This window comes from Pelodiscus sinensis, chromosome 1 (assembly GCF_049634645.1).
Source record: "Pelodiscus sinensis isolate JC-2024 chromosome 1, ASM4963464v1, whole genome shotgun sequence".
Lineage (NCBI taxonomy): Eukaryota > Metazoa > Chordata > Testudines > Trionychidae > Pelodiscus > Pelodiscus sinensis.
Genome location: NC_134711.1, coordinates 327327087 through 327351423, shown reverse-complemented (window position 1 = coordinate 327351423; position 24337 = coordinate 327327087). Strand labels below are relative to the sequence as shown.

Here is a 24337-nt window from a genome sequence, read left to right as displayed (position 1 = left end):
TCTGGGGTCTTTGGTTCATCTTCTTGGGTGTGCTACCCCAGCCAAAGACAAAGAAACTCTTAGCTTTCCATTGTTTTATAGAGGCCACATTTCCATGGACAATTACTTGGTTCACCTCTACCAGTTGGGGTGGACATGAGACTTCCTAAAACCACCCACTGATAAGACCTAAAGGACAAAAGGGAGTTTTACTGTTGGTCATCTAGACATTGATGATAACACCCTTAATGGGTTTTACTTGCACATCTGAAATCATAAACCATTCCATACTCGATTGGTCTATCTTTACACCCAAGAATGATACAGGCACCAAAGTAAGATTAGCAGACCCAGCGGATTATGACATGAAGATTGAAGGGATACATGAGTTAATTTGTCCAAAGCAACTTTGAGCTAGTCATATCTGTGTCAACAAGTCCATTTGCTAAAGCATGGGAGGGCGGTGGCCGTCACAGTGGGCTAAGGAGGTGTGTGGTGCACAGAGACATCAATAGGAGAATGTGAATGCATGAGTATTTGTGCCCCCTGAATATTCCTGTTTACAGATGTCATGGCTCACATAGCACTCAGAGACCTCAGGAAGGGCCAGAACTGTGAAAGCAGAAAAACTCGGCAGCCTTTTCCTTGGCATATGGACATTTCAGTAAAGATAGGACCCTGGCAGGCCCGGTGTCATGGGAAACAACATCCACAACCCTTCTCTTTATTGCTTGTATCAGTTGGAACTCTGAGGTCACAGATGCCACCCATCTGGCTTTTTATGGGACAAACTCTGACTTCTCACAGTTTCGCCTTCACATTATGAATGCTGCTTCCTGACTTGGTCAAATTCCCCCAGTGCACTTTTCACCCTGAAAACCACCCCACCCATGGGTCCAGATTAAAGTCCATCTCAACTTCTCTCTAGAGAGTGGAGATCAGCAGCTCACGTCATCAAGGATGCAGGGGCCAAGTATGGAAGAGGTGCATTTGGCCAATGTTTTTCATCTTCCTTGTCACCAGAACTGGAACCATGTGATGAATTGACCCTTCACTTGATGAAGAACTTGATTAGCTTGGCACGCAGGTTTTTGCTTTTCACGCTGTACACGATCGGGTTCATCATGGGAGGCACGAGTAGGTAGATGTATCCTAGAAGAATCTGAAGCAACGGGGGAGTGTGCTCCCCGAATCTGTGTGTCACAGACAAGCCGATCAATGGAATGTAGAAGAGCAGGACGGCGCAGAGGTGGGAGACGCAGGTGTTCAGAGCCCTGAGGCACTCTGTGTGGGATGCAATGCCCAACACTGTTTTGAGGATCATCACGTAAGACAGGAAGATGAGCAGAGAGTCCAACCCCACCGTGGAGAGTATTGCAAAGAAGCCATAGATGCTGTTGACGGTGATGTCCGCACATGCCATCTTCATGACGTCCTGGTGCAGGCAGAAGGAATGGGAGAGGATATTAGCTCGACAGAATCGATACCGTTTCAGGAGTAAGGGGATTGGGATTTCAATGGTCACCACTCTTAGCACAAATACCAGTCCCATCTTGGCTATTCGTGGCAGGGTCAAGATGGACGTGTATCTCAGTGGGTTACAGATTGCAATGAAGCGGTCAAAAGCCATCAACAAGAGTACAGAGGATTCAATGAATGAAAGTGAGGGGAGGAAGAACAACTGTGCAAAACAAGCATCAAGGCTGATCTCCCTAGAGTTAAACAAGAATACACCCAGAATTGTTGGTGCAGTGGCTATTGATAAACCAAGGTCAGTGAGAGCCAACATGGAAAGGAAAATGTACATAGGCTCATGGAGGCTCAGTTCTGTTTTTATAATGTACAGAATAACTGCATTTCCCATTACTGAAATAGCATAAATAAGGCAGATGGGGATAGCGATCCAGAGATGGATGTCTTCATGTCCAGGTATCCCGGTGAGAAGGAACATGGCCGGTTTGAATTTGGTGTCATTGACAGTTTCCATTAGGTGCTGGGCACAACCAAGGTGTGTTGAATTTTTCTTCCTGAGAGGAAAAAGAATAGAAGACTGGACAATTTTTTATTAGACATAATTCTGTTCTCAGAAAGTAGAAGATCGTTATGCATGCGAATCCCCGTAGCTCCAGGAAGATGAGCTGAAATGTGGCCTTGGGTTTCCATGACTGATAGGAATTTAGAGGCAGCTATGAGGTGACTTGCTCCCAGGGAGAGCTCTCCAATTCCCAAGACCCACAAAGTTAGACTTATTTTGTTATAAAGTAACAGCTGTGTTAGTCTGATCTTGGTAAAAGAAACAGACAAACAAAAAACCTCAGTCATGTAGCACTTTAAAGGCTAAGAAAATGGTTTATTAGCTGATGAGCTTTTGTGCGGTGGACCCACTTCCGCAGATCATATTCTGAAAGTGAATAGGCATGACCATTATGTAACAGAGGGATACAATGAAAATGTAAACAAAATATACAGTAACAAATCAGATACATACCATAGAAGGGGGGTTGGTGGAAAGTGGCAAGGAAGGAGGAAATTGCTTATTGTAAGCGTCAAATAAGTGGCTTATCTGGAGCTACTATGAATATCAAAAGGTGGGGAGGCTGTCTTTGAAATGTATAAGGTAATTATCTAAATTAAGGCCCATTCGCAAGTTGTCAAAACTGGTCAGTCACTTCACCAGAGAATTTATGCTCAGGAATCAGACATCTCCACACAGAAAAACCTGTTGGCCAACATTTAAATTAAACTGGCCATTTCCTTAAAGACCTAACAACATGGCTGTGTCTACACTGGGCCACTTATTCCGGAAAAGCAGCCGCTTTTCCGGAATAACTTGCCAGCTGTCTACACTGGCCGCTTGCTTTTCCGGAAAAGCAATGACGATCTACTGTAAAATTTTCAGTGTTTTTCTGGAAAAACTATGCTGCTCCCATTCGGGCAAAAGTCCGGAAAAGGGCCAGTATAGACAGCATAGTAGTCTTTTCCACAAAAAAGCCCCGATCGCGAAAATGACACCTTTCAATGTAGACGCGCTTTTTCCGGAAATACTTATAACGGAAAACTGTTCCATTTTCCGGAAAAGGGTGCCAGTGTAGACATAGCCCATGTGTCTTACTGCAAAGAGACTTTAACACTAGATGACAGAAAGAGACTTCAGAACTCTTTTTTATGCTAAAATTCGAAATGTTGTGAATGGGCCTTAATTTAGATAATAATTACCTTGCACATTACAAGGACAGACTCCTCACCTTTTGATATTCGTAGTAACTCCAGATAAGCCATTTAATTGAGGCTTACAATAAGCAATTTCCTTCTTCCTTGTCACTCCCCTCTTCACCTCCACCTTTTATGCTATGCATCTGAATCGTTACTGAATATTTTGTTTACTTTTTCATTGTATCCCTCTGTAACATAATGGTCATGACTATTCACTTTTAGAATATTATCTGAACAAGTGGGTCTACCCCACAAAATCTCATCACCTAATAAACCATCTTGTTAGTCTTTAAAGTGCTACATGACTGGGTTTTTTTTTAAATTTTGCTATGTAAACCGGGGCTGTTTATAGACCTTCCAAGTCTACTAAAAATATTTACTGCTGTAATTTGATTATCCGGTTAGCCATATAAACATTCAATGCCTTTTTGAATCTCGGTAAGCTCTTGGCCCCACTGAAATATTTTGGCTGGCAGTTCGACAGCCTACTTGAGAAATGTGTGATTAAAACCTTCCTAAACTCACACTTATAAGGCATTTTCATTGATGGATTATAGTGTATGTTCTCCACTCCAGAGAATACAAAATATGCCCTGGCCCTTCTGCTGTACATGTGATCAATTCTTAGGATCGGGTTCTGGATTCAATAACATGTTCAACAGGCATCTATGCATATTTGCATATGTAAATTCTAATAGAATGTGCTGTGTCAACTTGCCTTATTAAATGTTCCCAGTGATACACTCTGAGGCCCAAAATCCCTCCAAGGGAAGCTGAAGTGTTTTTCTGGTCAGTATGAACAGAATCTGGAGAGTCAATGATCCTACAGGCTTATCTTCACCCTCATAGGCCTTGCATCCTCTCCCCATGCAAGGATCTGCAGAATTCTGGTATGATAATGAGATAATAGAGACAGTTACTTCACTTGGGAAGGAAATATAATGGTATCTAAGGGTATGTCTACGTTACAGAGTTTTTTAAAAAAAAATCAATTACATCCACACTGCAACCACGTTCCTCTGGAAAAAAAATCAAAAGAATAGAGGGTTTTTTTCCAACTTTCGTAAGCCTCATTCTATGAGGAAGAAGCCTTTTTCCGAAAGAGCTCCTGGACAAACCAGTCAGGATTACTGGGCAGAGGCTCCAAGATCTACCCGTAGATTCCAATCTACTGGTTGGGGACGACTGTGCTAAACCAAAACCCATTCAGCGGTAAAGTTCACTGCCCCTTCCTATAGAGATTCCAAGAATTCTGCTGCTGCATCCCAGTATGCACGAGTAACGCCGACAGGCAGAACCAAAACTGGGACCTCTTGAGTTTAGTGCATGAGTCTCTGCATTTGAATTATAAAGCCAGTGGCTCTGAGCTAAGAACGTAGCGCACTCTAAGTTTCTCTCCCTGTTAGAGGGCTAAATGCCTGTCCTTGGAGCAGTGACACACACCCAGAAAGTGGGCGGCTCACATGTGCATGACATCCACATTTGGCTTGTAATACTTCTATCCTGATGAAACGTTTGGTGTAAGATTTCACCTCTGTACATGAGCCCGCACCTGCCAGACCACTTTCTCTCTGATCTCTCAGAGATAATTTCTCCAGTCAGAGAGGGATCTTAGCATTGGAGCCTGTTTCTTCACCTGAGATAGAATTGGGAGGGGGGTCCTGACTTTTCATATGTGTGAAGATCGAAGGCCAAAGATGCCGTGTGGTGCAATTCCCACAAGCAGACGGGGCTTTCGGTACAACGAGATAGAGGAAGAATGGAACAGAGAGCGGTGCAGGTTAAGGGGGATGGTAATAGATGGGCACACACTTGGGGACTGCCTCAACATGTTATTTCAAAGCAAAGTAAAGCAAACAGTTGGGTGTGGGAAAGGTGGATTGCAACATTTCTGTGTAACTAGAGTAACCCACGGTGGAGCAAGGCAGAGGTAAGGGAAGGTTCCCAAGCTACCTAGCACTGCCTGCCCTCCAGCCCCATCACTGAGTCTCTGACAGCTCAGCTGAGTCCTCTGCCACTGCACAAACATCTGCCAATGCAAACAGCCTGCAGCCTTCGCCCTGCACTTGGCATGTTACAGACAGTGAAACTTGCCAACGTACCCAGTTCCTGCTAGAAGGGAGCCGCTGGCACCAGAGGTCTTCACCCTGAAGCGCAAGGAGTCATTGGAGAGGTTGCACGGGCAGCAGGCAGCGTGTGTTCAGATAGGGAGGCAACTGCCTTTATCCAGCATGTTTGTACCTTCCCTTGGGGCCACTTGGCCATCAGGGAACTCAACTGTAATCATGAGGGATACACAGGGATGCTAAACAATTAGACTCCTGCACTAGCCAGACTCTGCTCCTGGTACCTGAGCCTCTGATCACTGTTTGTATGGTGCCAGTTAGACACATGGCTCCAAGCAGGTGTCAGCGGCTCCCTTCTAGCAGTAACAATGCTGCTGCTGAAATAATAATAATAATAATTAGTAGTAGTAGTAGTAGTAGTAGTAGTAGTAGTAGCAGTATTGATGCTGTAGCTTTTATTATTATTATTATTACTATTTTAATAACATAGGTACATATAATATAATATAATATAATATAATATAATATAATATAATATAATATAATATAATATAATATAATATAATAAATAAAGATCCACCATTATGACATTATTTCTTTCTAAAACCCTTCCCGTTTTAAATGTTTAGGCTGAAACTGCTTCAGGTTTTTCAATTAATTCTGCAACTCATTTCTTAAAATAATTTTTTAGGTAAACTGAAAGCTGAGATTTCCATGTGGGGCCTTCAATTCCGAAGTTGGGGCTCTCGGAATGATAGCAAACTGTGTGAGATTTCCAATACAATTCCAACAGTTCCTGGCTCAAGCGGAACACCCACAAATGAAGACCACAAGAATCATTTAATGGCCATTTCTGACCCCACAACCCATAGGGGAAGATGCTGTTTACCTCTGCACTGGGCTACAGAGCCAGTGAGTGTAAGGAACAACCTTCTGCCACCGACAGTGACCGGCTCACAGAGCATACATATACACTGCAACACTATTTCAAAATATCTAGCGCTAATCCGAAATAACGTAGCCTGCGTCTACACAACAGGCAGTGATTTTGAAATTGTGTCAAAATACCGTCCAGCCAGAGGTCTTCTTACTCCGACTCCTGTAACCCTCATTCTATGAGGAATAAGGGGAGTCAAAAGAAGAGTGCTTTATTTCGGAATACGTGATGAGTAGATGCTTTGTATTTCAAAATAAGCTGTTTTGAAATTTCCCCTTTTTCCCCCTATTTTGATGAACCTCATAAGGAGCTAGTAAACAGGAGGGGCTCCATTTAGAAAAGGGTCGTACCCGTCTCATTCAGCCCAACAAGTCACTTTAGGAAGGGACGTTAGGAAGAGTTGAATTTCTCCCCGCAGTGCCCACATGGAGGGTGCAGACCAGATTGCTGCAGAATGCACATGGGGAAATGGAGTGCAGTATTATATGGTTCTGTCACAGGCCCTTCAATGCTTTTGCATTATGGTAGCCAGTATCCACATACTAACTGAAACATGCAGAGGAGCTCCCCAGGTGAAAATAAGCCTTCCCCAGAGCCTGCTGTCTCTGATGATGAGCTGTTCAATTTCAGTAGAACATAAGAACGGTGAACGTATTTGGTGGAGTTATCATGGACAGTTCTCTGAAAACTTCCACGCAGTGTGCAGCGGCGCTCAAAAAGGCAAATAGGATGCTAGGAATTATTAGGAAAGGGATAGAAAAGAAGACCCAGAATATCGTACTGCTCTGTATGAAACTATGGTACGCCCACATCTTGAATACTGTGTACAGATGTGGTCTCCTCACCTGAAAAAAGATATTTTGGCCTTGGAAAGGGTTCAGAAAAGGGCAACTAAAATGATTAGGGGTTTGGAACGGGTCCCATATGAGGAGAGGTTAAAGCGACTGGGACTTTTCAATTTAGAAAAGAGGAGACTGAGGGGGGATATGATAGAGGTCTATAAAATCATGAGTGGTGTGGAGAGTGACGATAAAGAAAAGTTATTTATTAGTTCCCAAAATAGAAGAACTAGAGGACACCAAATGAAATTAATGGGGAGCAGGTTTAAAACTAATAAAAGAAAGTTCTTCTGCACACAGTGTGTAGTCAACCTGTGGAACTCCTTGCCAGAGGAGGCTGTGAAGGCTAGGACTATAACAGAGTTTAAAGAGAAGCTAGATAATTTCATGGAGGTTAGGTCCATAAAAGGCTATTAGCCAGGGGATAAAATGGTGTCCTTGGCCTCTGTTTGTCAGAGGCTGGAGAGGGATGGCAGGAGACAAATTGCTTGATCGTGTCTTCGGTTCACCCCCTCTGGGGCACCTGATGCTGGCCACTGTCGGCAGACAGAATACTGGGCTAGAAGGACCTTTGGTCTGACCCAGTACGGCCTTTCTTATGTTCTTATGTTCTTATGACACCAAAGGTCCATCCAGCCCAGGATCCTGTCTTCCAACAGTGGCCAATGCCAGGAGTCTCAATGGGAATGAAAAGAACGTAATCAGCAAGTGGCCCATCCCGTCTTCTCAGCCCTGACAAAGAGAATCTAGGCTAACAGGGCAGCTCTTACCATGGCCCAGCCCCAACACGAAGCCTCGTCAGGGGGCAGAGCTGAGGGGAAAGTGAGGACCAAGGGGGATCAGGGCTTCGGGGAGAGAGAAAGGATGAGGGAAGAGGCATGAAGGAAGCAGGGAGGGGATAGAGAGTGGACGGGTTCCTGCGTGGGTCCTGCCTTTGCTCTTTATAAATATGGTCAGTCTAATGTAAATGGGCTGGCCTGGGAGAGGACTTAGAGGGGGCCTCTGAGGGGGAGAAAAGGAACATTTCCCATATTTTTCCATTGCTGGGGAAGCACAAATGCAGAGGCTGGTGAGGGAATCCGGGCTTGAGTGTCCTGCCAGCTCTCCTGATGTGGTTGCACAGTTGCACATCCAGCTCTTCTCTGCCTTAGTCGGGGGAGAATGTGACGGGGCAAGGTCACAGAATACCTCTTCGGGCTGCTTCCTGGAGTGCTAAGAAAGCCACTGCCACTTGCCTTCCTCCTCTCTGGGGCTTGTCACTACTGACCCATCACTGGTCTCCGCAGCCACAGCAAAGAGCACTGCCCCCATATTGCCCCCTGGGAAGCACAGACAATGAAACTCTTCAGATCCAAGAAAAATGCAGATTTGGGCCCCGCTTCCTGGGACACCACTGCCCAGATGGGATCAGAACCCCCATTGAATTATTTTTAATAGGTAAGTCGCCTCTAGCAATGGAAGGTGGATGTGCATGCACACTGATTGCTCCCCCGACAGCTAACAAATTATTTACCCTGGGCTTGATTGGTAGTCAATAGAAGTGATTTTATTACATAATCGCAGTAGGATTTACGTGGTTGTAATTGAGAACAGGCAGAGCAGAATAGGTTATGAATTAACAATAATAGAGAACACTTAGCTAATTCTAACATTAAAACCTAAGTAAAAACTGATTACAAACTCACCCTAAAATTGTTCTTTTTCCAGCTAAGCCTCCAAAACAGGGAAGTCTCCTTTTTCCTGGGGTCTTTGCTTCATCTTGGGTGTGCCACACCAGCCAAAGACAAAGAAAAACTGAGCTTCCTATTGTTTTTATAGAGACCACCTTTCCATGGACAATTACTTGTTTTGCCCCTATGAGTTGGGGTGGACATATGACTTCCTAAGATCAACCACTGCTAAGACTTAAAGGAGAGAAGAGGGTGTTTACAGTTGATCATCTAGACATTGATGGTAACACCTTTAATGGCTTTCACTTGCACATCTAAAACCATAAACCATTCCATGCTCAATAGGTCTATCTTTACACTCAAGAATGACACAGGCACCAAAACAACTTATACCTCCAGATCAGCGGCACAGCCGTGGGTACACGCATGGCCCCACAGTATGCTAACATCTTTATGGCTGACCTAGAACAACGTTTCCTCAACTCCCATCCCCTTTCACCCCTCCTCTACCTACGGTACATCGATGACATCTTTATGATCTGGACACATGGCCAAGAAACACTGGAGATATTCCACAGAGATTTCAACAACCTACACCCCACCATCAACCTCAGCCTGGACCATTCTACACGAGAGATCCACTTCCTGGACACCACCGTACAAATCAACAATGGAAAATTAGACACCACTCTCTACAGAAAACCCACCGACTCATACAGTTACCTACATGCATCCAGCTCCCATCCAGAACACACCACACGATCCATCGTCTATAGCCAAGCCCTTCGATACAACCGCATCTGCTCGAATCCCACTGACAGAGACCAGAAGCTTCAGGATCTCTACCAAGCATTTATAAATCTCAACTACCCACCCAGAGAAATAAAAAAGCAAATTGAAAGAGCCAGACGAATACCTAGAAACCATCTACTTCAAGACAGACCCAAGAAAACCAACAATAGAACACCACTTGTCATCACCTACAACCCCCAATTTAAACCTGTCCAACACATTATCAATAAACTACAGCCTATATTGGAACAGGATACCATACTCAAAGAGGCTCTGGGAGACAGACCCATAGTCTCCTATAGACAACCACCTAACCTCAAGATGATTCTTACCAACCACCACAGGACATACCACACTAATACCAACCCTGGTACCTTCCCTTGCAACAAACCCTGTTGCCAGCTTTGTCCACATATTCATTCTGCTGATACCATTATTGGGCCTAACCAAGTGAGTTATAAGATCAAGAACACATATTCCTGCGCATCCAGAAATATAATCTATGCTATCATGTGCCGAAAGTGTCCGTCTGCTATGTACATTGGACAAACATCTCAGACACTTCGCCAAAGGATTAATGCCCACAAAACAGATATCAGACAAGATCACAAAGAGAAAACAGTTTCTTGCCACTTTAACCAGAAAGGACACTCTCTAAATGACTTAGCCACCTGCATTCTGCTACAAAGACCTTTTACATCTGCACTTGAAAGGGAATCCTCTGAACTGTCATTCATGTTAAAATTCGACACTTGCCAACAAGGACTTAACAAGAATTTGAACTATCTCACCCATTACCAAGACAGTTTCCCCAATTATCACCTGTAATACCATTAACTCACAAACATCCCACTCTCCCTACCTTTAATATCATCAATTCACAGACACTTACCTTCCTTCCTCTCCCTCTCCCCCCCCCCCCGCATCCCCCTTCTGTTCTGCAATGTGATTTGTCCTTTTCATATTTGTTCATTTTTTTAATTGTATCCTTTGGTATATATGGTTGTGACTACTTTCTTCCACTATTTGATCTGAGGAAGTGGGTCTGGCTCACGAAAGCTCATCATCTAATAAACCATCTTGTTAGTCTTTAAAGTACTACATTGTCCTGCATTTTACTTTATATATGCTGCTTCCTGCCTTCATCAATTTCCTCAAATGCAATTTGCACCCTGAAAACCATCCCTCCCACAAGTTCAGGCCTTAGAGCCCATGTCTACCTCTCTCTACAGTGTCATAGAATCATAGAACCATAGAGCTGGAAGAGACCTCAGAAGGTCATCAAGTCCAGCCCCCTGCTCTAGGCAGGACCAATCCCAACTAAATCAATGGTCACCACTCTTAGCACAAATACCAAACCCATCTCGGCTATTCACGACCGGGTAAAGATGGACGTGTATCTCAGTGGGTTACTGATCATGATGAAGTGGTCAAAAGTCATCAGTAGCTCATGTCACCTTGGATGCAGAAGCCAAGTATGCAAGAGGTGCATTTGGCCAATTTTTTCATCTCTCTTGTTACCTGGATCCATGTGATGAACTGACCCTTCACTTGCTGAAGAGCTTGATTAGCTTGGCACGCAGGTGTTTGCTTTTCATGCTGAACATGATTGGGTTCATCATGGGAGGCACCAGCAGGTAGATGTATCCCAGGAGAATCTGAAGCAAAGGGGGAGTGTGCTCCCCGAATCTGTGTGTCACAGACAAGCCGATCAATGGAATGTAGAAGAGCAGGACAGCACAGAGGTGGGAGGCGCAGGTGTTCAGGGCCCTGAGGCATTCCATGTAGGATGCGATACCCAACACTGTTTTGAGGATCATCACATAAGAGAGGAAGATGAGCAGAGAGTCCAACCCCACAGTGGAAAGTATTGCAAAGAAGCCATAGATGCTGTTGATGGTGATGTCTGCACATGCCATCTTCATGATGTCCTGGTGCAGGCAGAAGGAATGGGAGAGGACATTAGCTTGACAGTATCGATACCGTTTCAGGAGTAAGGGGATTGGAATTTCAATGGTCACCACTCTTAGCACAAATACCAATCCCATCTTGCCTATTCGCGACCGGGTGAAGATGGACGTGTATCTCAGAGGGTTACAAATTGCAATGAAGCGGTCAAAAGCCATCAACAAGAACACAGAGGATTCAATGAGAGAAAGTAAGGGGAGGAAGAACAACTGTGCAAAACAAGCATCAAGGCTGATCTCCCTAGAGTTAAACAAGAATACACCTAGTATTGTCGGTGTGGTGGCTATTGATAGACCAAGGTCTGTGAGAGCCAACATGGAAAGGAAAATGTACATAGGCTTATGAAGGCTCGGTTCTGTTTTTATAATGTACAGAATAACTGAATTTCCCATTATTGAAATAGCATAAATAAGGCAGATGGGGATAGAGATCCAGAAATGGATGTCTTCATGGCCAGATATCCCGGTGAGAAGGAACATGGTAGGTTTGAATTTGGTATCATTGGCAGCTTCCATTAGGTGCTGGGCACAATCAAGGTGTGTTGAATTTTTCTTCCTGAGAGGAAAAAGAATAGAAGACTGGGCAATATTTTATTAGACGTAATTCTGTTCTCAGAAAATAGAAGATCGTTATGCATGAGAATCCCCGTAGCTCCAGGAAGATGAGCTGAAATGTCGTCTTGGGTTAACATGACTGATAGGAATATAGAGGCAGCTATGAGGTGACTTGCAACCAGGGAGAGCTCTCCAATTCCCAATACTCGCAAGTTAAACTTATTTTGACGTGTGTACCAGGGGACTGTGTCTAGACTGCATCCCTTTTGCGGAAAAGGGATGCAGATTAGACAGCGCAATTGCAAATGAAGCGGGGATTTAAATCTCCCCCGCTTCATTTGCATGAACATGGCTGCTGCTTTTTTCCGGCTCGGGGCTTTGCCGGCAAAAAGCGCCGGTCTAGACGGGGATCTTTCGGAATATAAAGCCTTTTCCGAAAGATCCCTTCCAAGTCTGCTAAAAATATTCACTTCTGTAATTTGATTATCTGCTTAGTCATATAAATATTCAGTCCCTTTTTGAATTCCAGTAAGCTCTTGGTCTTTTTGGAAATAAGTCTGGACACTCTGGATGTAGTGAAAACAGGCAAGAGTATTTACTACACACAGCACTGTGGAGTGCTATGAGTGGTTAGGCTGGTTAATACTGCTTAAGCAAAACATTACAATAGATTATATAGGGGGCTGATGGGCCTAAGAGAAACAATTGGATAGGTTGTAGCAGCAAGATGACATACTCACGTAAGCCAATAAGCTAAGAAAGATTACACAGCGCCTCTGCCCATCGTCAGTCAAACACCTTTTTTCTAATCTGGGTGGTTTTCCTTGCAAGCTAAGTAAACTGGCATAAACAAAACAAACAATTTCATAGCAACTTTTGTGTAATTGAGTTATGATGCGTCTACAAAGAGGTTGGTGCCACCTGTGGTGACATGACCCTTGGGTTATGGGTCCATTATCTAGGATTAAAGCAAAACTGTAAGAACATATCACATTCACTAAATTAAAAAGGTTGTTTTGGCACCAGTCTGTGTCTCTTATCTGGTGCGGCCCCTTGGAATGTGGTTGCCGGGGCGACCATGCCTTTCCCAAGGTCCCTCCACTCATGCTAACTGCCCGTTTGTGAGGTTTGCAGGGTTTAGAGGTTATAGGCCTCCAACAGATTTCAGAATTTGAACAGGGTGACTTAGCAAAATATCATGACCTGCTTAAGATGAACTATTTTACCCTACAATTCTCTCCTCTTGATCTGAAGGTTCTCAAAGCCGCCAGGTTAAATAGACAGTCTTAGGGTTTTTAATTTGCCTCAGGAGTGCCAGTACAGCACCAGCACTATTATAATGTTAAAATCAAGATTCCCCACATAACTTGGCAAAACAGTACCCAAATCCATCTCCAAGGTATTTCGTCACCAGTAAAGGTGCTACCCATGATTATGGTTTTGACCTTTACTGCCTGGTTGAGTGCCTTAGCATATTTGGTTTTGGCCCAGTCCACGGTTTTTCCTATCTGTGTGTACCTCAGATGGCCAATTCCAATATGCCTTTGGGCCTCAGCCACCAACTCCTCTATCTTTGCCTGCAGGGCCAGTAGACTCTCCTCTAGGTACTTACTTCCACCATGCCACTCAGGATCCTCTGTTAGGTTACCCATCATTGCTAGAGTACGGTAGAGCCGAATCCCGTCAATGGTCAGGATTGCCCAGCGAGGGACCGGTATGCACACAGAGGGATATGTGGAAGGGCAGGGATTTCCATTTAGTTTGATGGAGTGGCCAGTCTGGGCAGTCAAACACCTGTAGGTACCGTTCATTTGGACTGGCTCCATACGTATTTGTTTCTTAGTGATGACCACTTCAAACCTAGACATATCCGTCAAGATATTATATAGGCAGGTACATAAGATTTCCTTATTGGTATGGGTACAACATTCTCTGGGGTACAATATACCCCCCGCACTCTCGGGATAGGTGATACCCTCTATTCTAATAATATGACCCTGCTTTCACACAGGCAGGGAGGTTACCATCCTAGCTCATTGTGAGTGGGAAATACCCTTGGGGACCAAGAGGCCAAAGGTTATACTATGACCTGTCCATGTAGGCCTCTGGATTTTCATAGATTTTCTGGTATGAGGTGGATGGTATGACATAGACAGGGACTCACTACCTCCATCAGGGCTGGGGGTTGGTGGCTAAGGCTTCTCCAATTCTCCAACACTGGTCTTTTAATTTCTTTAATTTAGTACCATCAACTAGCAGCCCGATTAATCTTTTGTGTAAGTAGTTGGTTATATCTAATGAGGTGGACATAGAGCTGGATAGATCCGTTAAGCTGTTTAGGATTAACTTGGCTGGCGTCTAGATCTTCACGGGCATTGGATATTACTGCACCTGCCAGCCTAGATTCAATTTGGTCCCTTTCTTCCGCCTGTTGTGCGATGACATAAGAGTTTCTGACAGAGTTTCCAGCCCCAAACCAGCCTGCGATAGTATCTGCTAAACACCGTCCCTGCCGAATTAGACGCTTACCAAGTTGATTGGTCAGTCTGGTAATATTACTACTTCATGGGGAGGGATAGCTCAGTTGTTTGAGAATTAGCCTGCTAAAGCCAGGGTTGTGAGTTCAATCCTTGAGGGGGCCATTTAGGGATCTGGGACAAATCTATTGGGGATAGTACTTGGTCCTGCTGTGAAGGCAGGGGACTGGACTGATGACTGCTCAAGGTCCCTTCCAGTTGTAGGAGATTGGTGTATATCTCTGTTATAAACCTTGCTGGCCTATACCTTCTAGGGCAATGTGTGCCTCAACCCTGTAAGTGTGAAACACCACAGAGGTGAGGACTGGTAGCACTGATTCTGTCATTACCAGTCCTGGTTCTAGGACAGGGGTTTGTTCTGGATGTGATGTACAATTAGGAGGCTCTATCCTATCCTTTAGAACTTGGTTTCTAGTATTCACATGAGGTCACATTAGTGATGGGCATTGTTTAACAAATGTTTGCCAGGCCTCAGAGATAACCGTAGAGATAATCTTGGTTTGGGCTGGGCCTTGAGTGGTAAACCCCAGTGGAAGTTAATAGGCTGCACTTCATCAGATACCTTGCCAGTGTACTTGGCACATGTCCTGATGTTAGCATTTGGCTTCTTTTTCTATTCTATACAAATGTTAACACTGAGGACTATATGTTTCTGGTCCTCGTAGTCTCTGTGGGTATGTCTACACTACCCCCCCTAGTTCAAACTAGGGGGGGGGGGGTAATGTAGTCATATGGAGTTGCAAAGGAAGCCCGGGATTTGAATTTCCCGGGCTTCACTTGCATAAAGCCGGCTGGCGCCATTTTTAAATGCCGGCTAGTTCGGACCCCGTGCAGCGCGGCTACACGCGGCACGGACTAGCTAGTTCGGATTAGACATAGCCTGTGTTATTATAATAGGTGAAGTAATTTTATGTGAATGAGGGGTAGCCCAGGGCCTTGTATTTTCCTTGGTTGTTAATACACAGCTATCCTTCTTTAAAGGTGATTTGGATGCCGGTTGCATTAATTGTAAGTACCATCCCCCGCCCCCAAGAGGACCACAGTATGCTTCAAGGATGTCTTTTATTATTAATGGGAACCCATGCAATTCCATGATTCTTTCCAGGTGTTCTCGAGGCCTTTTAAGGCATCAGGTACCTGGTACCAACAGGTAACGGGGCAATTGGCAGTTATTACAATAATGTTGAGGTTACTAGTATTTTTATTATTGTAATTACCAGTGTATGACCTTTACTCAAATATTTTCATCTCCCACTTGCCCATGTCCTAGTTGCAGATTTATTGTTACCTCTGACCAAACCCCTTTCACGGTTAGCGTGTGAGATTCTGCAAAAGCTAAATATTTCATTAGTGTGGCAATTAAAGCAAAGCAAATCTGGTGGAAGGGGATTAGTATCCCACTTCCAGTCCTCCTCTTAACATGGCACACTCCGTGCTCCCTTTCTCCGGCTCCATAGGGGTAGCAGGAGCTGCAGCAGGAACAGCCTTGTTGTTATCTTCCAGTTTCCTTTTCTTGTTTACCTGTGGAGACATTGTTAGCATTCACCTAGCTTAAATAATTAGAACAATAAAATATTATCTTGTCACTGAATTTCCTAGAGTTGCATTTGATTGGGCCAAATACTCTTTCTTTTTAAGCTTATGCTTTTGCTTCACTTAGAATGTCCATTAAAAAAAAACAAAACAATACCCAACAATTTTTGGAATACAAGTGCCACAATACAAGACAAGACAAACAGGACACAAAACACAAAACACAACTCATTATGTCATGACAGTATAACCCTGGCTTTCTTTTCAGTTGCCCTTCAGCTGGTACCAGTGCTTTCTGATGTTCTGAACAACAAGAAAACATTTCTACTCCCACGGGGGTGGCAAATTTTATTTTAGAATACTTTTTTTGTACAGGTGTTCTTGCTGATTTCTTGATCCACCTGCTGTTTCCGAATAATATGCTTTTATTTTGTGCACCCGCTTCAGAGGGTTTGAGTGAACTACTTCCCTGTTCAATTAAGTTAAAGGTGGTATGCCTCAGTTTCCCTCTTAGGAAAATTAGATAATTAGACAGTGAGAACATATCACACTTACTACATTAACAAGGTTATTCTGGTACCAGACTGTGTGTCTTATTTGGTGCGGCCCCTTGGAATGTGGTTGCCAGGGTGATCATGTCTTCCCCAAGGTCTCTCTGCTCATGCTAACTTCCCATTCGTGAGGTCTGCAGGGTTTAGAGGTTAGAGGCCTATACCGGACTGCAGAATTTGAACAGGCTGACTTAGCGAGATATCGTGGCCTGCCTAGGATGGACAATTTTACGCTCCAGTCTCATTGAAATATTTTGGCTGGGAGTTCCACAGCTTACTTGAAAACTGCATGATTTTAACATTTTAAAGTTCCTGAATTCACACTTATAAGGCATTTTCATTGACGGATTATAGTGCATGTTCTCCACTCCGGAGAGTACAAAATATGCCCCGGCCCCTCTGCTGTACATGCGATAAATTCTTAGGATCAGGTTCTGGATTCAATAACAATATGTTCAACATGCATCTGTGCAGATTTGCATATGTAAATTCTGATGGAGTATGCTGTGTCAACCTGCCCTTATTAAATTCCCCCAGTGATACACTTTGAGCCCCAAAATCTCTCCAAGGGAAGCGGACATGTTTTTCTGGTCAGTATGAACAGAATCTGGAGAACCAATGATCCTACAGGCTTCTCTTCACCTTCATAGGCCTGGCATCCTCTCCCCACACAAGGAACTGCAGAATTCTGGCATGTTAACAAGATAATAGAGATAGTTACTTTACTTGGGAAGGAAATAGGATGGTATCTAAGGGTATGTCTACATTACAAAGTTTTTCCGAAAAAGCTTCATTTATGTCCACACTGCAATCACATTCCTCCGAAAGAAAATTGAAAGAACAAAGGATTTTTTCCAACATTGGTAATCCTCATTCTATGAGGAAGAAGCCTTTTTCTGAAAGAGCTCTTTCAGAAAAAGGCGTGTGTGGACCGGGAAGAGGGAGTTCTTTCAAAAGTAGAGAAAAGAGGAAAAATCACTCTGTCCATAGTAATCACAGCTTACATGTGAGCTAGCATCAGTTCAGTATGGATGCTATCTTTTGAAGAAGCAGATCACTTTTTTGGATGTCCTTTTGTAGTGTGGATGATCTCTTTTGGAAGAAGGTGGGTTTTTTTCTTTGAAGATCTCTTCCAGAAAAGCTTCTTCCAAAAGAAACCTGCAGTCCAGACATAGCCTAAAATGGGTGAATAATGCAAACACTTAATTTGCACTCATATCCAGTTTAGTGTGCAAATTTCAACCATGCACATACAACAGGTGATGGATGTAAATTGTATATACCCACTATAGCATCCTCCTTTTCCTCACCTCAGCATTCAGTCCTAGGGGCTTCTGTATTATTCCTATGCTCCAAAAGCAACTAATGCAGAATTCCCCTAGGACTAAGATCTACTCTTTTCTGAAACACAGACCAGAGGATCTGTTTCCTCTAAACTTTGGGGAAATTGTTGCATCATTACTGACTGCCAGTCCCTGAATGTAAGTTGTGGAAATGGCTTCAGCTCGGATGCTAAGGGACTGAGCCACACAACAGTTCTCTGAACACAGAGTTCATAGTGCAGATCCCTTGCAAGCAGTATTTGGAGGAAAGGAAGTGCTTTCTAAACCAGTGGTCTCCAACCTTTTTAACCACAATGTCGCTTTTTCAATTTAAGTGCAATATAAGATCTACCTCAAACCCAAATACCCTGGCACTACTTCCTTACACCCCTTCTCTGAGGCCTCACCTTGCTCACTGCATCCCCCTTCTTCCCTCATCCTCACTAGGATGAGGTAGGGGGTTGGGATGCAGGCTCTGGTGTTGGGCCAAGGGATTCAGAGAGTGGGAGAGATCCCAGGATCAGCCTAGGGTGGAGGATCGGGGTCCAGGAGGGGTTTCAGGGTGCAAGCTCTAGGAAGAAATTTGGGTGCAGGGGGACTCACATCTGAAGCAGGAGGTTGGATACAGGAGCAGGTTCAGGGTTGAGACAGGGGTTCAGGATACAGGCTCTGGCTGGGCATCATTTAACTGAGATGGCTTCCAGGTGGTGGAGCAGTGGGGCTAAGGCGGACTTGCTCCTGCCCTGGCCCTGCACTACTCCTGAAAGCAATTGGTGCGTACAACAATAGCTCCATGGCACCATGTGTTGGCCCTCATCTACAGGCACTGAGCCCACAGCTCTTACTGGCCACGGTTCCCCATTACTGATCAATGGGAGCTACAGAAGCGGTGTCTGCAGGCAAGGACAGCATGTGGAGTACCCCTGCTTTGCCTTTCTCAGGGGCTACAGGGACATGCCAGCCACTTACAGGAGCAGCAATTATCACAGGGATAATGACTCCAGCTATGACATGTTCAGCATTTTAAAACATACGACTCAAAGAATTAAATTGAATCATGAGAAAAATGACAATGAGGAAATGCACAGACCAGTCAAAAAACAAAAATGACCCACCTTGCAAGCAGTAAAAGAAGCAAAACCAACAACCCACATATGTGGGTTGGGTCAGGAGATGAAGGAAGGTCAGTGTGTGTCTGTGAGCATCACAGAGACACACACAGTGTCACACACACATGGAGACTATGCTGATCCTTCTAGGGGCTGTAGGGACATTCCAGCCACCTCCAGGACCACAACCACCATCAGGACAATTACTCCAGATTTGCATTGCCAAACTTCCTCCACCCCTTCTCTCTGTACGGAGATAGGGTACAGGAGTGGGGGAGGAGAGACACCCTAACATAAGCACACCCCTCTTCTCCTTTCACACCCTGCACAGCAAGCAGGACGCTCCTGCAGGGGTAGCTCCAAGACAGAGGGCAGGAGCAGCATGGCAGTGGGTGGAGGGGCAACTGAACTGCGAGTGCTTGAGAACTTCCTGGCCAAACCAGCCAGGATCACGTCAGAGGCTCCAAGATTTACCAGTAGATCCCGACCTACTGCTTGGTGACCACAGTTCTAAATCAGAACCCATTCAGCAGTAAAGTTCCACTGCTGCTTCCTAAAGAGATTCCAAGAATTCTGCTGCTGCTTCCCAGTATGCAAGAGTAAGGCCGATAGGTGGAACCAAAACTGGGCTCTTTTGACTTTAGTGCAAGAGCCTCTGCACTTGAGCTATAAAGCCAGCTGGCTCTCAGCTAAGAATGTCGTGCACACTCAGTCTCTCTCCCTGTAAGAGGACTAAGTGCCTGTCCATAGGGCAGTGACGCACACTCAGAAGGTGGGCGGGTCACATGTGCATGACATCCACGTTTGGTGTGTAATATTTCTATCCCGATGAAATGTTTGGCATAAGATTTCACCTCTGTACATGAGCCCACACCTGCCAACCCACTTTCCCTCTGATCTCTCAAGATGATTTCTCTGGTCAGCGAGAGATCTTAGCATCAGAGCCTGTTTTTTCACCTGAGATAGAATTGGGGGGGAGGGTCTGACTTTTCATATGTGTGAAGAACGAAGGCCAAAGATGCCGTGTGGTGCATTTCCCACAAGCAGACGGGGCTTTTGGTACGAGTCATAGGAGTAATGGAACAGAGTGGTGCAGGTTAGGGGGATGGTAATAGATGAGCACACACTTGGTGACTGCCTCAACTTGTTATTTCAAAACAAGTACAGCAATCAGGCAGGTGTGGCAAAGGTGGATTGCAACATTTCTGTGTATCTAGAGAAAACCACAGTGGAGCGTGGAAAGATGTAGAGTAGGGTTCCCAAGCTACCTAGCAATGTACCTACAGTAACCCACGGTGGAGTATAGAGAGATGGAGGGGAGGTTTCCCAAGCTACTAGCACTGCCTGACTCCATCCCTGTCACTGAGTCACCCTGACAGCCCAGCTGAGTCCTTTGCCGCTGCACAGAACATATGTCAATGTAAACAGCCTGCAGCCTTCACCCTGCACTGGCCATGTTACAGACCGTGAAACCTGCCAACGTACCCAGTTCCGGCTAGACTGGAGCTGCTGGCACCAGATGTCTTCACTGTAAAGCACAAGGAGTCATCAGAGAGGTTGCATGGGCAGCAGGCAGTGTGTGTTCAGATAGGGAGGCAACTGCCTTTATGCAGCATGTGTGTACCTTCCCTTGGGGCCACTTGACCATCAGGGAACCTCAGCTGTAATCATGAGGGATACACAGGGATGCCAAATAACTGGACTCCTGCACTAGCCAGACTGCATTCTCTGCTCCTGGGCTTGTGATCACTGTTTGTATGGTTTCCCTTAGACACATGGCTCCCAGCAGGGTAACTGATTAATAATAATGCTGCTGTTGAAATTATTATTATTGATAATAATATAATATAATATAATATAATATAATATAATATAATATAATATAATATAATATAATATAATATAATATAATATAATATAATTAGTGAAGTCCCACCATTATTAGATTATTTCTTTCCTAATCCCTTCTGGTTTTAAACGTTTAGGCTGAAACCGCTCATGTTTTCCAATTAGTTCTGCAGTTCATTTGTTAAAATAATTTTTTTGGAAAACTGAAAACTGAGATTTCCATGTGCGGCATTCAGTTCAGAAGTTGGGGCTTTCAGAATGACAGGAAATTATGTGAGATTTGCAACACAATCCCAACAGATAGAGAGTGGATGGGATTCTGGCATAGGTGCCCCTTTTGCCTTTTAAAAATATGATCACTCTACCTTGAAGGTGCTGGGTTGGGAGAGGACTTAAAAGAGCCTCTGTGGGGGAAGGAAGGAGCATTTCCCACATTTTGCATTACTGGGGAAGCACAAATGCAGAGCCTGGGAGGGAATTTGGGTTTGAGTGTCCTGCCAGCTCTCTGGTTGTCAGACGCTCACTTGCACACCCACCTCGTCTCTGCCTTAGTGGGGGGAGGGTGTGACGGGGCGAGGTCACAGAAGTCCCCTCGGGGCTCCTTCCCGGAGTGCTGAGAAAGCCACTGCCACTCGCCTTCCTGCTCTCTGGGGCTTCTCACTGCTCTGTCCAGCTGACCCATCACTGGTCTCCTGTAGCCACGGCACAGAGCTGGAATCACTGCCCCCCTGAGAAGCACAGACACTGACACTCTTCAGGTCCAAGGGAGATGCAGGTTTGGGCCCAGCTTCCTGGGACACCACTGCCCAGATGAGATCAGAACTCCCAATGAATTATTTAGATAGACCCTCTTTAGCAATGGAAGGAGGATATGCACACTGATTGCCCCCCTCTATCCCCAGCTAACAATTATTTACACTCAGCTTGATTAATATTAAATGAAAGTGATTTTATTAAGTACAAGTAGTGGGATTTAAGTGGTTGTAATTGAGAACAGGCAGAGCAGAGTAGGTTACAAATTTACAATAATAGAGAACACTTAGCTAATTATAACGTTAAAACCTCAGTACAAACTGATTACAAACCTAAAATTTTTCTTTTTCCAGCTAAGCCTCCAAACCGGGGAAGTCTCCTTATCTCTGGGGTCATTGACTCATCTTGGGTGTGCCACACCAGACAAAGACAAATTAAAACCGAGTTTCCTATTGTTTTGTAGAGACCATCTTTCCATAGACAATTACTTGGTCTGTCCCTACTAGTTGGGGTGGAGATGTGACTTCCAAAGACCAACAGCTGCTTATACTTAAAGGAGACAAGAGGATGTTTTGAGTTAGTCATCTAGACATTGATGGTAACAGCCTAGATGTTCTATGCTCGGTAGATCTATCTTTACACCCAAGAAAGATACAGGCACCAAAACGAGATATACAGATCCAGAGGTTTATGACATGAAATTTGAAGGAATACACGGGATAATTTGTCCAAATCACATTTGAGTTAGTCCTATCTGTGTCCACCAGACCAATGTCGAAAGCATGGGGGGGAGGAGAAGGTGTCCTTCACAGTGGACTCAGCAGGATTGTGAATGGATTCCCTTGGGGCTCCTCCATTAATCCTATCTCTGACATGACTCGGTCACAAGCCCTTGACTGAGGATATAAGGGAAGGGTGAGTGTCTGTGCCCATGGTATAGCCCTTGTTTACAGACGTCATGGATCACGAAGCACTCAGAGTGCTCAGGACGGGCCAGGACCGTGACAGCAGAAAAGCTCTGCTGCTTCTACCTTGGCATGTGGACGTTTAAGGAGAGAAGGGACAGTGACAGGCCCGGTGTCATAGGAAACAGCATCCACACCCCTTCTCTTTATTGTTTGTATCAATAAGAATTCTGAGGTAACAGCTGCCACCCATTTGGCTTTTCATGGGGCAGCCTCTGACTTGTCGCACTTACACAGTCACTTTATAAATGCTATTTCCTGTCTTCATCAAATTCCCCCAGAACAATATGCACCCTGAAAAACATCCCTCCCACAGATTCAGGCCTTAGAATCCTTCTCAGCCTCTCTCTACTGAGTGGAGATCAGCTGCTCATTTCATCTATGCTACAGGGGCCAAATATGGAAGAGATGCATTTGGCCAATGTTTTTCATCTCCTTTGTGAAATGAAAGAGCTGGATCCATGTGATGAACTGACTCTTCACTTGACAAAGATCTTGATTAGCTTGGCATGCAGGTGTTTGCTTTTCACACTGTATACAATCGGGTTCATCACGGGAGGCACCAGCATGTAGATGTATCCTAGGATAACCTGGAGCAAGGGAGAAATGTGCTCCGCAAATCGGTGTGTCACAGACAAGCCAATCATTGGGATGTAGAAGAGCAGGACGGCACAGAGGTGGGAGACGCAGGTGTTCAGGGCCCTAAGGCACTCTGTGTGGGATGCGATGCCCAACACTGTTTTGAGGATCATCACGTAAGAGAGGAAGATGAGCAGAGAATCCAACCCCACCGTGGAGAGAACTATGAAGAAGCCATAGATGCTGTTTACTGTGATGTCTCCACAAGCCTTCTTCATGACCTCCTGGTTCAAGCAGAAGGAAAGGGTGAGAACATTAGCTCGACAGTATCTATACCGTTTCAGGAGAAAGGGGTCTGGGATTTCAACAGACAGCCCTCTTAGTGCAAATACCAGTCCCATCTTGGCTATTCGTGGCAGGGTTAAGATGGAAGTGTATCTCAGGGGGTTACAGATTGCAATGAAGCGATCAAAAGCCATCAGCAAGAGTACAGAGGATTCAATGAATGAAAGTGAGTGGATGAAGAACGGCTGTGCAAAACAAGCATCAAGGCTGATCTCCCTAGAGTTAAACAAGAGTACACCCAGTATCGTCGGTGCAGTGGCTATTGATAAGCCAATGTCAGTGATGGCCAACATAGAAAGGAAAATGAACATCGGTTCATGGAGGCTCGGTTCTGTTTTTATAATGTACAGAATAACTTCATTTCCCATTATCAAAATCACATAAATAAGGCAGATGGGGATAGCAATCCAGAGATGGACGTCTTCATATCCAGGTATCCCGGTGAGAAGGAACAAGGCAGGATTGAATTTGGTGTCATTGGCATTTTCCATTAGGTGCTGGACACGACCAAGGAGTGTTGAACTTTCCTTCCTGAGAGGAAAAAGACTGAGCAATATTTTATTAGACATCATTCTATTCTCAGAAAGTAGAAGATCGTTATGCACGAGAATTCCCGTAGCTCCGGGAAAATGAGCTGAAATGTGGTTTTGGATTTACATAACTGATAATAATTTAGGAGCAGTCACATTGGGTGAGACTTGTACTCCATGTATCCCAGTATCCAGGGGCTAGCATTAGGACCTGCAGATGAGAAGGAGGACGCCCTGCAATAGGCAG

The 24337-nt window shown here is 44.7% G+C and overlaps 3 protein-coding genes across 3 annotated transcripts; all 3 read right to left on the bottom strand.

Annotated features, from left to right (window-relative positions):
• Window positions 1–1030: 1030 nt before the first annotated feature.
• On the bottom strand, window positions 1031–1966 carry LOC142827245 (olfactory receptor 51G2-like). Its single transcript, XM_075921667.1, has one exon. It carries the CDS (start codon window positions 1964–1966, stop codon window positions 1031–1033), a length of 936 nt encoding a protein of 311 aa, XP_075777782.1.
• A 9077-nt stretch (window positions 1967–11043) lies between these two features.
• LOC142827918 (olfactory receptor 51G2-like) lies at window positions 11044–11994 on the bottom strand. The gene has a single exon (XM_075924498.1). The coding sequence runs from the start codon at window positions 11977–11979 to the stop codon at window positions 11044–11046; it is 936 nt and encodes a 311-aa protein (XP_075780613.1). The 5' UTR covers window positions 11980–11994.
• Window positions 11995–23115: 11121 nt separating this feature from the next.
• On the bottom strand, window positions 23116–24084 carry LOC102463340 (olfactory receptor 51G2-like). The gene has a single exon (XM_025189376.2). The coding sequence runs from the start codon at window positions 24049–24051 to the stop codon at window positions 23116–23118; it is 936 nt and encodes a 311-aa protein (XP_025045161.2). The 5' UTR covers window positions 24052–24084.
• Window positions 24085–24337: the final 253 nt, after the last annotated feature.